A 14,471-nucleotide genomic window follows, 5' to 3' on the forward strand; every position below is an offset into this window, starting at 1 on the left:
CTTTGCTCCTGTTTGATCTCATGATGGCAAAAGGGTACCTGAGGCACCAGCAGCCCTGGAATTAACACCCTGAAGAGGCTGTGGTGGAGGAACACAGGTGATGAATGCTCTTAGGTTCAAGTGCTCCATTTCAGCAGCACTCCAACCTCTGAGGCTGTGGTGCCAGCCCAGGGCACACTCACCAAAGGAGACGTCACCGAAGTCGAGGGCGGACACATCGAAATGGAAAGTCGGGCCCATCACGTAGCCCCTGCGAGGACAAAGGCAGGGAGGCAGTGCCTTTGTTAAAGGGAATCACAAAGGGTTCAGGGGTCCTTAGGGAGAGGGTGGATAAAAGCTGCTGCCAGAGCCACCCTGGGTTTCAAATCAACCCAGCACCCTGTGCTCAGCACAGAACCCATGTGGACAGGAGGCAGCCAAAGCAAAATGGTCAGCAGCTGACAGATTAGCTGGGACAGGCCTTGGAGCTGAAGTCTTTTACTTCTCCTATCATCGCTTTTCTTCTTTTTTTCCCACCTCTACCCTTTTCTGATTGAGGATTGTATCCTTTGCCATGGCACCAGCCCATGGGATGGTGCCCAAGTCCTTGGGACAGTTCCTGCTGCACAGTTCCCTGACTCCCACATCAGCCCTTGCCTGGCTGTGCAAAGGAGGCACCAGAGCACTCTGTGCACAGGAGTTGGGAGCACAGCTTGTCCCCACAGCATGGATGGCAGAGGTGAGGTGAGGCTGCTGCTGCCCATCTGGCATGGATTATTAACAGAACTTTTTACAAACACTGCTGCTGGTGCAGAATCACCCAGGCTGGCCCATCTCCAAAGCCCTGGAGGCTTTGCTGGATGTTCAGGTGGGACATCCCAGAGCAGCTACTGCCCAAAGCTGATCCATCCCACTGCCTGCCATGGCCCAGGGCAGAGGGAGATCCCTGCAGGGAGGAGTCACTCCAGCTGCTGGGTACCACACAGGCCAGCAGGCACCCCCACACTAAAGCAATGCCAGGATCAGAGCAAGGATTAAGACCTCGGGAAACACCTTTTTTCTCTGCTCAACCCCAAAATGAGGTAGGTGGGGGATATCCCAGAGACAGCTACAGATGTGCCCACCAAGCTCCCAGGGTCCTTACTTGATGGTCAGGATCACAGGTGTAGGAGATTCAGCCACACTGAACTGGAATTCTTCCTCAAACCACCCCAACACGGTGGTTTTGAAGGAGACCTGAATAGTCTGGGTCCCACCTGGTGCAATGATGCCCTCCTCAGGTGCAAACTTGAAGGAGAAGTCCACGTTTGTGGTTGAAGGGATATAGGTGAAGGGAGCATCAAGAGCTCCTTGGTTAATCAGTTTCACCTGCAGCAGCAAGAAAGCAAAATGGAAATACATGTAGAATCTTCCCTTCTTGTCAGTTATTTTTAATGATGCAATTAACACCCAGAAAAGGCAGAAGATGCTTTGTGCTGCTGAATGGCAGAACTCAAAAGGTACAAGAGGACAAGTTCTGCCTTTGGGTTTTCATGCAAAGCAGTGGTAACTCCACATAACTGCAGTCACCCTGGGATTATCCCATGGACACAGAGCAGTGCACCTCTGGGCAGCATCACCAAGCTCATTGAAACCTGGCCCTGAGAGCCCTGAGTGTGGTGATTGCAGCTGCCTAGTGAATCAGCACAGAGCTGCTGCTGCCCCAGCCAGCACAGCTCCAACAGCACCATCTACTCATTCACCTTTTCCCACACCATGAAAACAATACATCAGCATCAAAGTGTACAGACACCATCATCCTTTGGTAAGAAAACTCCGCGTGTCTTTCCCTTCCCCAGCCAAGCCTTTGAAAGTGTCTGCCATGATGTAGTGCCTCATTTTCTACCTCTTTCAGTTGCTCTCTCATGATTTTTTTGCAAACTTGACACTATTGGGGGGGAGGCAAATAGGTAGAAAAATCCTTTGCTTTATTCCCAGGAACACTTTTGCCTTTCTAGAGCCAGAGATGCAGCAAGGCTGAAGTGTGGTGAGGGACTGGTGAGCAAGGGAAAGAACTCCCAAGCCCTTTGCAAGGGCCAGCACTGAGCCAGAAGGCTGGATGGCTTTCCTGTGACTTCCAGGAATAAGCAGGAGACCCTTGACTGGAAGCTGTTGGCAGTGGACTGAAGCTCAAACACAGCCCGTTTGTTCCAGCTGCCTCTGAAGAGCCCAGTCCAAAGGTGCCTTGTGTTTGGCACTGCCACAAAAGCCTCTGAACATGCAGCTTTTGGACCCAGTGCTGGTTTCATGTGCCAAGGGGCTGTTTTGCAGGAAGCCTCCCAGCTGATCCCTAAGGAAGGCTGCCCAAAAGCAGGGGCTGGGGCTTCATGAACAACAGACACACCTTTCTGACCCCCCAGGTTTGACCAGTACATCAAACATTCCCTGCTCACAACTGCCCAGGTTGGCAGGAATTCCACAGCTCCACCAGGCTCGCTGTTGCCTCAGGAGCCATCAGGATCCATCCCAAGCCCTGCTGCTCACCTCATAGACGTAGAAGGTGTCGATAAAAAGGTAGCCAAGGCTCAGCGTATCAGAGCTGAGTCCAACCAAGGGTCCTTGGCCTTCCCCTCTGAGGTACAGGGGCGGCCTGCTCTCACGGCCTGGGGAGAGATGTCCATTTCAGTCCAATCATTCCCTCTGTTAAACTGTATTTTCCAGGCTGCCTCAGTGCTAGTTCCTGACTCTAAGCTGGATGCAACCAGCTCCTGATGCTGCAGGAGAAGATATGGACCCTTCTCTTCCCTCAGGAGATATCCACTGGGGCTGACTTCTAATTTCTAACCCATTCCTTGGGCTGGTTTCCAGTTTGAGCCACCAGTTTGCCGAGTTTAAAATATCTCTGGTGTCTGTAGTGACAGGCCAAGGAGTAATGGGTAGAAATTGAAAGAAAGGAAATTTAGCTTAGATATTAGGAAGAATTTTTTTACTGTGAGGGTGGTGAGACACTGGAGCAGATTCCCCAAGGAAGTTGTGCAGGTTCCAGCCCTGCAAGTGTTCAAAGCCAGGCTGGATGGGGCTTGCAGCTACCTGGTCTAAGGGGAGGTGTCCCTGCCCATGGCAGGGGCCTTGGCACTAGATGATCTTTAAGGCCCATTCCATCCTTAACATACCATGATTCTGTGCTTTCCTTCCAATGCACTTAGAGGAGCTTTGAAATCCATTCAGTGAAGGCACAAAGCTGATACAGAGTTTGGCAATTACCAAACTACCTGGCCCAGTAGCACAGGACTTTGCTGCCAAAGTCCTCACCTTCTGACCCTCAGCACTGTGCTCTGTTTCCACAGACTGAGAGCTGCAAGGTGACAACTCCCACACAGGGAGAGAAGCAGGTGCTGGCCAAGGGTGCTTCTACAAACAGCCTGGGCTCAGTGGGGCTCAGCCACCTCTGCTCTGGTGCTGTCTGGCCAGTGGGAGGTGATCCAGGCTCAGGAGCACATTTCTAACTCAGCTCCTACCACCTGATGATGGATCCATGTCAAATGGAGCCGTCCTGGAGCCCAGGGGCCTCAAGGGGCTTAGTGCTTGTTCACTAAAGCTGTTCTGCTCTGGAGCTCTCTGGCCTTTGAGGAAATGTGGCAAAGCCATGGCATGAAAACCTCTCCCTGCACTGCCTGGGCTGTTCTGGGATCAGTAACCCAAACCCTGGATTCGGAGCCCTGGCCTTGCATGGGAGACTCCCTGGAAGCTGCAGGGCCACTGGGGATGTGCCAGCACTGCCCTGCTGACCAGGGACTCTTCCCAGCAGTTCCATGGGAGCCCACTGGGCTCAGGCTTGCACCATGGCTTCACTCAGGGGGAGAGAAGCAGGGCAAAGGAGCTGTACCTGAGATGCTGCAATAAGCCACACTTTGATATTCCAGTGCTTCCAGGGGTTTGAAGGTCACCTTGATTTCAGCCGAACAATTCGGCCCAATTTCTCCCTCCTGCAAGAGAAAGACACAGCAAAACCTTTCTCTTCAAACTTCACATTTCTAGTTCTCAACCACAGTCCTGTAAGCCTTTGTTCAGGGCATCAATGATGAGTGACCAACACAAGGAGCCAAGGAAACACTCCAAAACCAGCTCAACACAGCGCTGGAAGCTCTCAATGCTGGTCAGCTCCCACTCTCCACAATTTCCTACTGCTCTGACACAAGCTCTTGCTCACAACTGAGAAATAGTGCAAGGCGTGGTTCCAGGAGGGGATGGGCATTTCTGTGATTAACCTTGGGCTGAATTTGGCCTCCTTTTCCCAGCCAACCACTGCAGGCTTCAGGTCAGTGTGTGAGCTGGCAGTGCTCCAGCAGCCTCTGCTGAGCCCCATGTGTGGGGGCAGCCCCTCCCTACAAGAACTGCTCCCTGTGACACTGCAAGGACACGCACGGAGTGCCCTGAGCTCCAGCCCTGGCAGCAGAGCTCGGCTTTGTCAGGCTCCCAGCCCTGCCTGGAGCCCTAGGGCAGAAATGCCTTGAGCAGGGAGCTCTGCAGCCACACCAGAAACTCCATGTCCTCCCTCTCAGCACATGGGGCCAGCTGAGGATCTGCCCAGTGACCACGAAACCTTCCAGCCTCGTGCCCAGGCTCACAGATGACACTGGAAGGCAGACTGAGAAATAGTACAATGTTGAGAGTGTCAGTTTTTTGTCTCCACCCCTGTTCCCCTGGTTACTCTCTGTCAATCCCTCCCTCAGTTCCTGCCCATCACACCCTGTCCCCTTCCCTCTTTCCAGAAAGTTCTCCCGTCCTCGGTGGGTGATTGGATCGGGAACAAGGGTCCCTCCCTGTCACATTCCCTATTGGCTAGCCGGCATGTTTGTCACGAGTTTGTTCCCTCCCAAGTTCTCCCTCATTGGTTGAAGTGTTGTATGTTCCGTCCCCTTTATAATCGGCTGTGCCCCCACCTCGTGGTCCCGACCCGGCTGGCTTCCCCTGGAGACATTAAAACTCTGGACTTTGCCCCCGAGTCGAGTCCCTCTTTTCTACTTCGCCTTCCTGCTGCGCGCCCCGGACGCCCCCGGCGCATCCGGGCAGTGCCGCCCGGCTGCCAGCTGCTGTGCCACAGCTCGGCCAGTGCAGCCTCCTCCCCAGCCCGGGGGAGCAGAGAAAAACTCGGACAGCAACTCGGCAGTGCAAGGCGTGGTTCCAGGAGGGGATGGGCATTTCTGTGATTAACTTTGGGCTGAATTTGGCCTCCTTTTCCCAGCCAACCACTGCAGGCTTCAGGTCAGTGTGTGAGCTGGCAGTGCTCCAGCAGCCTCTGCTGAGCCCCACGTGTGGGGGCAGCCCCTCCCTACAAGAACTGCTCCCTGTGACACTGCAAGGACACGCACGGAGTGCCCTGAGCTCCAGCCCTGGCAGCAGAGCTCGGCTTTGTCAGGCTCCCAGCCCTGCCTGGAGCCCTAGGGCAGAAATGCCTTGAGCAGGGAGCTCTGCAGCCACACCAGAAACTCCATGTCCTCCCTCTCAGCACATGGGGCTAGCTGAGGATCTGCCCAGTGACCACAGCTGGGGGAAGGGGGCAGGGGTAGGGTGCTTGGGAGAGGAAGAGGAGGAAAAAGAGGTTCTCAGCTATCACTTACCATTGGCTCAATGGAAAAAAAGTCATCGGAGAACAGCAAGGGGTCTTCTTGCACCTTTGCCATTTTCTCCTGGACCATGCTGCTCAGGAGGGCAGTGTAATCTTCACAAAAGCCCTTCTCCTTCTCTATTTCTTTCTCCTCCATGAAGTTTTCCAGCCACACCTCACTCGATGGCTGCAGCAAACGACACTGCCTGTAGACCCAGGGAGAGACAAGGCCAGCAGATGGTTTCATAAGGCACATATTTGCAGAGAGAAGTGGGAGTGCAGGAGAGCAAAGCACCTGGGGAGGAGCAGCAGCAGCTCCCCAGCCAAGGCTGATCCCAAGCCATGGGGGTCCCACATGGATCAGAGGATAACTTGCTGTTTACTGGCACAGCAGGTAGTTTTACTCCACACTTGCAAGCTCAGGAGAGGTTTCCAAAGCCAGCAGCCCTCCAGAGAACCTCCTGGCTCAAAGCCTCTGCCAAAAGTGAGGGAGAATCTGCTGGCCACCTCAGCTGGCTTTTCCTACCACTGAGCTGCTTGGGGGATGCAGATAAAAATCATGGAGCACCCACTGCAGGGCTTCCCTGAGAAGAGGAGACCAAACTGGCTTGCAGCTACATGTTACCAGCAGCACTCTTTGTTTCTTCCATTTTGGACCTGCCCTGTTCCCTACTCTGCCTTTCACAAGAGCATCCCAGAGCACTTCCAAAGGAAATGGATGAATTCAGGCACTGCATCCCTTCAGTGACATTCAAGGTTTTCTATGCAATATGCATGAAAACAGAGGCTCTGAGAGGGGAAGGGACTTTGTTGTGCAGGAGGGAGACAGCAAACTCCTGGAGAGACCTTTTCAGGATACAGAGCTTTTTGGGTCCCATCCCAGTGCATGATAGTAGAATGTCCTGAGAGGGAATGGATCCTGCACTATCTTCTCTCATAAAAAAGTCCTCTCTGCTCTGAGATCTCAAAAGCTTCTCTGACAGCAGGACAGTGGCCTTGGTGCTACAACCATCCCAAAGACTGGAAGTAAGAAGAACAAAATGTCCTGGTGACAGTCTAGCACACAAACAAGCATGAAAACAGATGTAATTGGACAAAAATCCACAAAACCAAAACCAGGTTGAAGTTTACTTTGGCAAACTTAGTTGCTTCAGAGGGAAAAGTGGATCACCTGGGGTCCAGGCTGAAGCAGGAAGTGGGAAAAAATGGAAATAAACAGCGCAGGGAAGTAGCTGGAGAAGGTAAAGCAGTATTCTTTTAACACACACAGCTTGTATGGAAGTCAGACACTGTGTAAATAGATAGAGAACAGAGGAAAATCAAGAAGCCCAGGGCACTAAATGACCTTCTCACCAGCCATTCAGGCAGGTAAGGGTAGATCTCCTGGTCCTTTGCAGGTGTTGCAAAATGGCTCTGGGGAGTGCGAGTGACCTGGCCCACAGCAAACAGGGGCTTGCCATGGCAATTCAGGCACTGCAGTTTGCACAGTTTTTTCTGTTTTAGTGTGGCAGTTGGCACAATCAGGCTGAGCAAAAAGGATGCAGCCAGCCACCCTCCTTGTTTCTTTTGTCTGATTGTGAGGTGCTTGCCTTATTTTTTTTCTTTCTCTTCATTGTCATCTTCCTCAGCAGGAAAAGCCTTCCACTGGAAGTGGGCTGTGATGTTACTCCTGTTTTCGATGAACATGGTTGTCTGGTTTGACATGGTGATGAAAGTCTTGTCAAACTTCACGGAATTTGTGCTCAACACAACATCGAGACCTACAGCTTCTCCATAGAGCTTTGTGTGGATAATTTCTTCACCTGGAACAAAGCAAAGGAGAGTCTTTGCTCAGCTCACTGGCTGATGGAAGCACAAGGAACAGAACAAACCACAGGTCACAGATTTTAGCTGAATGAGCAGTTCTGTGGATGAGTTTATTCATCACATCCTGACAGCTCTGTGTGTAGAGTGGGGTTGTCCTGGGCAGCTCCTTAAACACCTTATTTCTGAGTGTGTTTGTAGAGCTTTGGCCCCAAGGTGACAGTGTGTACAGGGAGATTGGTCCATGTGCTCTGGTGACCCACTCAGATCACCGGGATTTCTGCACCAAAGTCCTTCAGGTGACGCTGAGGAGCCCTTCTCAGTCCTGCCTTGCCCAGGCTCTCACTGGCTGCAGGGAGGGTCTGAGCCTTGTGTTAATATCACAAGATAGTATGAAAGACACCTGCATGTGAGCAGCTGAATTTCTGCTCGGTCCAGTGGCAGAGCTTAAGGAAGAAATGAAAAAGCTGAGGAGAATTAGGGAGAGTGAAACAGAAATAAACTGGTGGAGTTACACCCTTCTAACCCTGAGAAAATCTCAGCAGGAGTCAGAGGAGCCCTGCCCTTCCTGAGATGAGGCAAAAGGAGGAGACGTAAGAGACAGTGGGGAATAGAAATGGGTCTCTGCTGGGGAAGTGATAAAATTCCTTCCTGACACCCACCACCTACCCAGGTGCCCTAACAGAATAGGTATGAAGTGCTGGATCCAGAGGGTCTGGCAGATGACACTAATGAAAATATTCTTTCTGGAGAGTCTCCCAGTTGCACTTGGTCTGTCAGACAGAGCACAGCCTCAAGTATTAAGAAGAAAAGAAGAGTAGTGGAAGTGGGTGACTCCCTTCTAAGGGGAACTGAGGGTCCTGGGTGTCTACTGGATCCATTCCACAGGGAAGTGTGCTGCCTCCCTGCGATCCAGGCAGTGGATATCACAAGGGGACAAGGGGACTCCCTAATAACTAAATGAACTTCATCTGTTCACCACTGTCTGGGGTACAGTGACCATGAAATAATAGAGTTCTCAATATTTGGTGAAACAAGGATGGGCATCAACAAAACTTCCACTCTGGACTTCTGGAGGGCAGATTTGGCCTCCAGGCCTCCTTCAAGAGGCTAATTTGGAGTGTGCCTTGGGAAACAGCCCTTAAAAACAAACGGGTCCAGGAAGAACGGACATACTTCAAGAAAGAAGTCTTGAAGGCACAGGAACAAACTGTCCCTGTGTGCTGAAAGACAAGCTGATGGGGTAGACAACCAGCCTGGATAGGCAAGGAGCTTTTGAAGGAACTAAGGGAAAACAAGAGGGTGTATCACCTTTGGAAAGAGGGGCTGGCAACTCAGGAAATGTTTAGGGATGTTGCCAGGTCATGTAGGAATATGATTAGAGAGACAGGAGCCCAATTAGAACCTGAGGAAATCCAGCCATTGCAACCAACCTTTCCTTCCCAAAATGCCATTTTTGATTGGAGTATAAATGGAACTGGAATGCTAAGTGCTGAGCTCCTGAAGCCCAGGGACACACACCCTGGTGCCAGGGATGGTTTACTTGGCCTAAACCATTCAAAAGCACCCTGAGGCCATAGGTTAGTTTAAGTCTTGGGCCGAGTATGGCACTGAAATGCATCTTTCTAACCAACCTCTTTTTCTCTTCATTGTCATCTTCCTCAGCAGGAAAAGCCTTCCACTGGAAGTGGGCTGTGATGTTACTCCTGTTTTCAATGTACATGGTTGTCTGGTTTGACATGGTGATGAAAGTCTTGTCAAACTTCACGGAATTTGTGCTCAACACAACATTGACATCTTCAGCTTCTCCATAGAGCTTTGTGTGGATACTTTCTTCACCTGGAACAAAGCAAAGAATAGTCTTTGCTCAGCTCACTGGCTGATGGAAGCACAAGGAACAGAACAAACCACAGGTCACAGAAGGAAGTGTCACAGATTTTAGCTGAATGAGCAGTTCTGTGGATCAGTACATTTATCACATCCTGACAGCTCTGTGTGTAGAGTGGAGATGTCCTGGGCAGCTCCTTAAACACCTTATTTCTGAGTGTGTTTGTAGAGCTTTGGCCCCAAGGTGACAGTGTGTACAGGGAGATTGGTCCATGTGCTCTGGTGACCCACTCAGATCACCGGGATTTCTGCACCAAAGTCCTTCAGGTGACGCTGAGGAGCCCTGCTCAGTCCTGCCTTGGGCTGAGCAAAAAGGATGCAGCCAGCCACCCTCCTTGTTTCTTTTGTCTGATTGTGAGGTGCTTGCCTTTTTTTTTTTCTTCTTTCTGCCTTTTTTTTTTTTTCCAGCAATGTTTTACAAATGATGAAAAGCCATTGCTGCTGCCAGCAAGAGTGTACTAACTCAAACAGACCCCCCCAGGAAGGACGCAGCTGTCCAGGCCACTGGCTGCAGGGAGGGTCTGAGCCTTGTGTTAATATCACAAGATAGTATGAAAGACACCTGCATGTGAGCAGCTGAATTTCTGCTCGGTCCAGTGGCAGAGCTTAAGGAAGAAATGAAAAAGCTGAGGAGAATTAGGGAGAGTGAAACAGAAATAAACTGGTGGAGTTACACCCTTCTAACCCTGAGAAAATCTCAGCAGGAGTCAGAGGAGCCCTGCCCTTCCTGAGATGAGGCAAAAGGAGGAGACGTAAGAGACAGTGGGGAATAGAAATGGGTCTCTGCTGGGGAAGTGATAAAATTCCTTCAGATGAGGCAAAAGGAGGAGACGTAAGAGACAGTGGGGAATAGAAATGGGTCTCTGCTGGGGAAGTGATAAAATTCCTTCCTGACACCCACCACCTACCCAGGTGCCCTAACAGAATAGGTATGAAGTGCTGGATCCAGAGGGTCTGGCAGATGACACTAAAGAAAATATTCTTTCTGGAGAGTCTCCCAGTTGCACTTGGTCTGTCAGACAGAGCACAGCCTCAAGTATTAAGAAGAAAAGAAGAGTAGTGGAAGTGGGTGACTCCCTTCTAAGGGGAACTGAGGGTCCTGGGTGTCTACTGGATCCATTCCACAGGGAAGTGTGCTGCCTCCCTGCGATCCAGGCAGTGGATATCACAAGGGGACAAGGGGACTCCCTAATAACTAAATGAACTTCATCTGTTCACCACTGTCTGGGGTACAGTGACCATGAAATAATAGAGTTCTCAATATTTGGTGAAACAAGGATGGGCATCAACAAAACTTCCACTCTGGACTTCTGGAGGGCAGATTTGGCCTCCAGGCCTCCTTCAAGAGGCTAATTTGGAGTGTGCCTTGGGAAACAGCCCTTAAAAACAAACGGGTCCAGGAAGAACGGACATACTTCAAGAAAGAAGTCTTGAAGGCACAGGAACAAACTGTCCCTGTGTGCTGAAAGACAAGCTGATGGGGTAGACAACCAGCCTGGATAGGCAAGGAGCTTTTGAAGGAACTAAGGGAAAACAAGAGGGTGTATCACCTTTGGAAAGAGGGGCTGGCAACTCAGGAAATGTTTAGGGATGTTGCCAGGTCATGTAGGAAGAAGATTAGAGAGACAGGAACCCAAATCCAGCCATTGCAACCAACCTTTCCTTCCCAAAATGCCATTTTTGATTGGAGTATAAATGGAACTGGAATGCTAAGTGCTGAGCTCCTGAAGCCCAGGGACACACACCCTGGTGCCAGGGATGGTTTACTTGGCCTAAACCATTCAAAAGCACCCTGAGGCCATAGGTTAGTTTAAGTCTTGGGCCGAGTATGGCACTGAAATGCATCTTTCTAACCAACCTCTTTTTCTCTTCATTGTCATCTTCCTCAGCAGGAAAAGCCTTCCACTGGAAGTGGGCTGTGATGTTACTCCTGTTTTCGATGAACATGGTTGTCTGGTTTGACATGGTGATGAAAGTCTTGTCAAACTTCACGGAATTTGTGCTCAACACAACATCGAGACCTACAGCTTCTCCATAGAGCTTTGTGTGGATACTTTCTTCACCTGGAACAAAGCAAAGAATAGTCTTTGCTCAGCTCACTGGCTGATGGAAGCACAAGGAACAGAACAAACCACAGGTCACAGAAGGAAGTGTCACAGATTTTAGCTGAATGAGCAGTTCTGTGGATCAGTACATTTATCACATCCTGACAGCTCTGTGTGTAGAGTGGAGATGTCCTGGGCAGCTCCTTAAACACCTTATTTCTGAGTGTGTTTGTAGAGCTTTGGCCCCAAGGTGACAGTGTGTACAGGGAGATTGGTCCATGTGCTCTGGTGACCCACTCAGATCACCGGGATTTCTGCACCAAAGTCCTTCAGGTGACGCTGAGGAGCCCTTCTCAGTCCTGCCTTGCCCAGGCTCTCCCCGGGCATGCCACCAGACTCCTGTCTCTCCTGATCTCTTGCATCTCTTGTTGCTGACCAGCAAATGTGCCTGGGGGCATGTGGGCAGCAAAAGGAGGCCCAGAGGAACAAGTGAAGTGACAGCCCACAGCAGGAGGGAAAACAGGTGAGGAAACACAACCAGCCTGGCTCTGCAATAGGACAAACTGCTACAAAGAGAACACCATGAAAATCATCATCATCATCTCCCTGTCCAAACCCACAGCCACATCAGTCTTGAAATATTTTATATTGTTCTGATCTCAAAAACCAAGATGGAGCATTGCAAATTAAATAAAAAAGGGACAAAGGAAAGATTAGTAAGTATAGAGCAGCTTCTCTATGAAGACTGAATGGGATTCCTCAGTCTAGAAATCAAATGGGAGATAGATGTGAGAGGTTTGTAACAGCATGAACGGACTGGGAAATGGAGTCAGGGAAAAATTTGTTTTGATTAGTCACAAAAAAAGCAACTTGAGGGCCTGAAAATGGTATTAGACAGAAACTACATATATGTGTAAGGGCAACATAGAAAAAGGGTCTGTGACAAGCCAGTGGAGAAACACCATACAGGACAGAGGGGTGCAAGAAATCCATTGCATTGGAGACAGTCTGATGGAGACCTCACATGAAGCACTGCCCAGGAATAACATAAAACTTCACCCAGGCATAGCCACATGGTAATGGAGAATCAGGGATCCTCCTTCCTCCACTCAGCAACTCCCAGCAAAACAGGAGTCAAAAATCTTAGCCCGTTAGAGGGGATCCACTTTATCCACCCCCTAAACACCAAGGCGTTCTCAGTTTGCTTTGGGGTAAAGCTGAACAGGGGAGGCACCTCTGGAGGGAATGGAGGGGAAGGGACAACAGGGAGCCATGGTGGAGAGCTGTCCTGTGCCCCTGCAGGGCCCAGCACTCACCTGTGTTGCAGCACAGGGACCCAGAATAGTCATCGTTTGTCAGCGGGTGAAATCCCACTGTCACCTCCATGGTGTCACCAGCGCCCAGAGTTCCTGTGGCTGGAACCACGGAGAAAGGACTGCAACACAAAGAGAGGGATCAGGGCTCAGAGGACACCTGGGCATGAGACTCCTTCTGCAGTGCAGCTCACTTCAGCTCCCTTGGGCAAGCAGGGAGCAAACCAAGCACAGGCAGCAGAAGACAGAACAGACAGGATCAGAAACAGCCACGGAGCCACTGCTGAGGAGATCCAGCCCTCACGAGATCCTGTGGGTAAAACGACCTCAGCTCCCCATACTCTGCATCCAGCTCTCTGCAGTGACACTCAAGGGTCTGACTGCCAGCAATCCCACCAGAGAATGGTTTGTGAAGAGCACAGAGAGGCTTCAGAACTATCTGCATGCCCAATTTGACACTGACTGCCTCAGGAATTTCTCTTGTCCTGCTGCCTATAAACCTCATCTGAAGAGATGCAAATGTTAGGGCACTACCTGTCCTGGGAGATTACAGCCTAGGAATCAGACAGGGAGAAGGAACTTTTCCTTGAAGACCAAGGAATAGTCACTGTTGAATTTGCAGTGTGGTTCTTTCGTTTATTTTACCTTGAAAACACCCTGATTTAGACTAAAAAGGGCACATTTTATCAGCATTTCAATGAAAGTGGCTTGAAGAAAGGGAGCAGTCAAAACTCTGAAAGAGTGCAAATGCAGATTAGAGCAATACAGTGACATGGAAACCCAAAAGGAGGATGCCATTTACAATCTGAAGGATCCAGTGCCAGCTAAATGAAGCACCATGAGCAGGAGCACATCAAGGAGGCAGAACAGGAGTTCTCTGTGTATTTACCAGCAATGCAGTCTGGGACTCTGGGTTGTCATCCAGCCTTGGCCCTGCAGAGAAACTCTGTGCAATGTGTTGGAAATGTTGATGCAAATGTGTTGGTGCACTCTGGATTTAACAGGAGCAATTAGGATTGGTCACTAGGTAAAGAGCTCTTGTCTGACAATCACAAGACTCTGTGCTTTGATGCTCAGGGACAGCTCAAGGGAAATGTGCTTCTGCCCAGCAGCTGCTGGCACTTGTGCTCTTCTACAGCCCCACTGAGGACACAACAGTTCCCTGCCTTGGTGCTTTGCTGGTGGTCAGTCTGTCACTTAAAAGTGTGTTCTGGGGAGTTTGGTGATCAATGCAGCACACACAAAAATAAAGAGAACATCTGGCAAGCTGAGCTTTATTTATGTCATTTGCTTCAGGTTCTGCTCATTAAGGACCTATTGCTGCAATTACGGACCTGACCTGTCCCCATTCCCACTAGTGAGATCATCACAACTGGCTGATGGAGAAGCCTCAGGAGAAGAGGATCCAGCCAAGTCCAGAACTCAGTTTCAGGACTGAAAATCTGACTGCAATTCAGCCCTGCATCTCCTACCCTGGGCTGCACCCACCAGACTCCTCTGGTCCTGCTGTAGCAGTCATCTCTCAACTCCTCTGACTTTCAGCCAACATCACTAAGCTGTTCCTTGAGCCCACAGCTAGAAGAGCTGTGAAGGAGACATCCCTGACACTCTAATAACCAAATGAAAACCACTGCCAAGAGATGGGGCTGGCAGGCTAAATTTTGGCCTTTTATCTCTCAGTTGTGAGCTGCTCCTTAAGACAGTTCTCATCCTGTTAGATCTGCCCTTTCAAGGAATCACTACTGCACCCAACAGGCAGAAAAGATAAACTATGGAGAGGGTTTTAATAGGTTGTTTTCTTCTGCTTTTTAACTAGATCCATTTGTTTGCTTGCTTTCCTGTATGGCATCTAAAGAC

At 50.2% G+C, this 14,471-nt stretch overlaps 1 protein-coding gene across 1 annotated transcript in view; it reads right to left on the reverse strand.

Annotated features, from left to right (window-relative positions):
- The window catches only part of LOC120497211 (hydrocephalus-inducing protein-like), a 73,714-nt gene that overhangs the window by 45,683 nt on the left and 13,560 nt on the right, over positions 1-14,471 (reverse strand). Inside the window, 6 exon segments of the mRNA XM_039698412.1 lie at positions 1,124-1,347; positions 2,503-2,621; positions 3,845-3,944; positions 5,580-5,772; positions 9,004-9,208; positions 12,618-12,736. Coding sequence (XP_039554346.1) covers positions 1,124-1,347; positions 2,503-2,621; positions 3,845-3,944; positions 5,580-5,772; positions 9,004-9,208; positions 12,618-12,736 — 960 coding nt within the window.

Source organism: Passer montanus, unplaced genomic scaffold (genome assembly GCF_014805655.1).
Source record: "Passer montanus isolate IOZ18808 unplaced genomic scaffold, ASM1480565v1 scaffold124, whole genome shotgun sequence".
NCBI classification, from domain to species: Eukaryota; Metazoa; Chordata; class Aves; order Passeriformes; family Passeridae; genus Passer; species Passer montanus.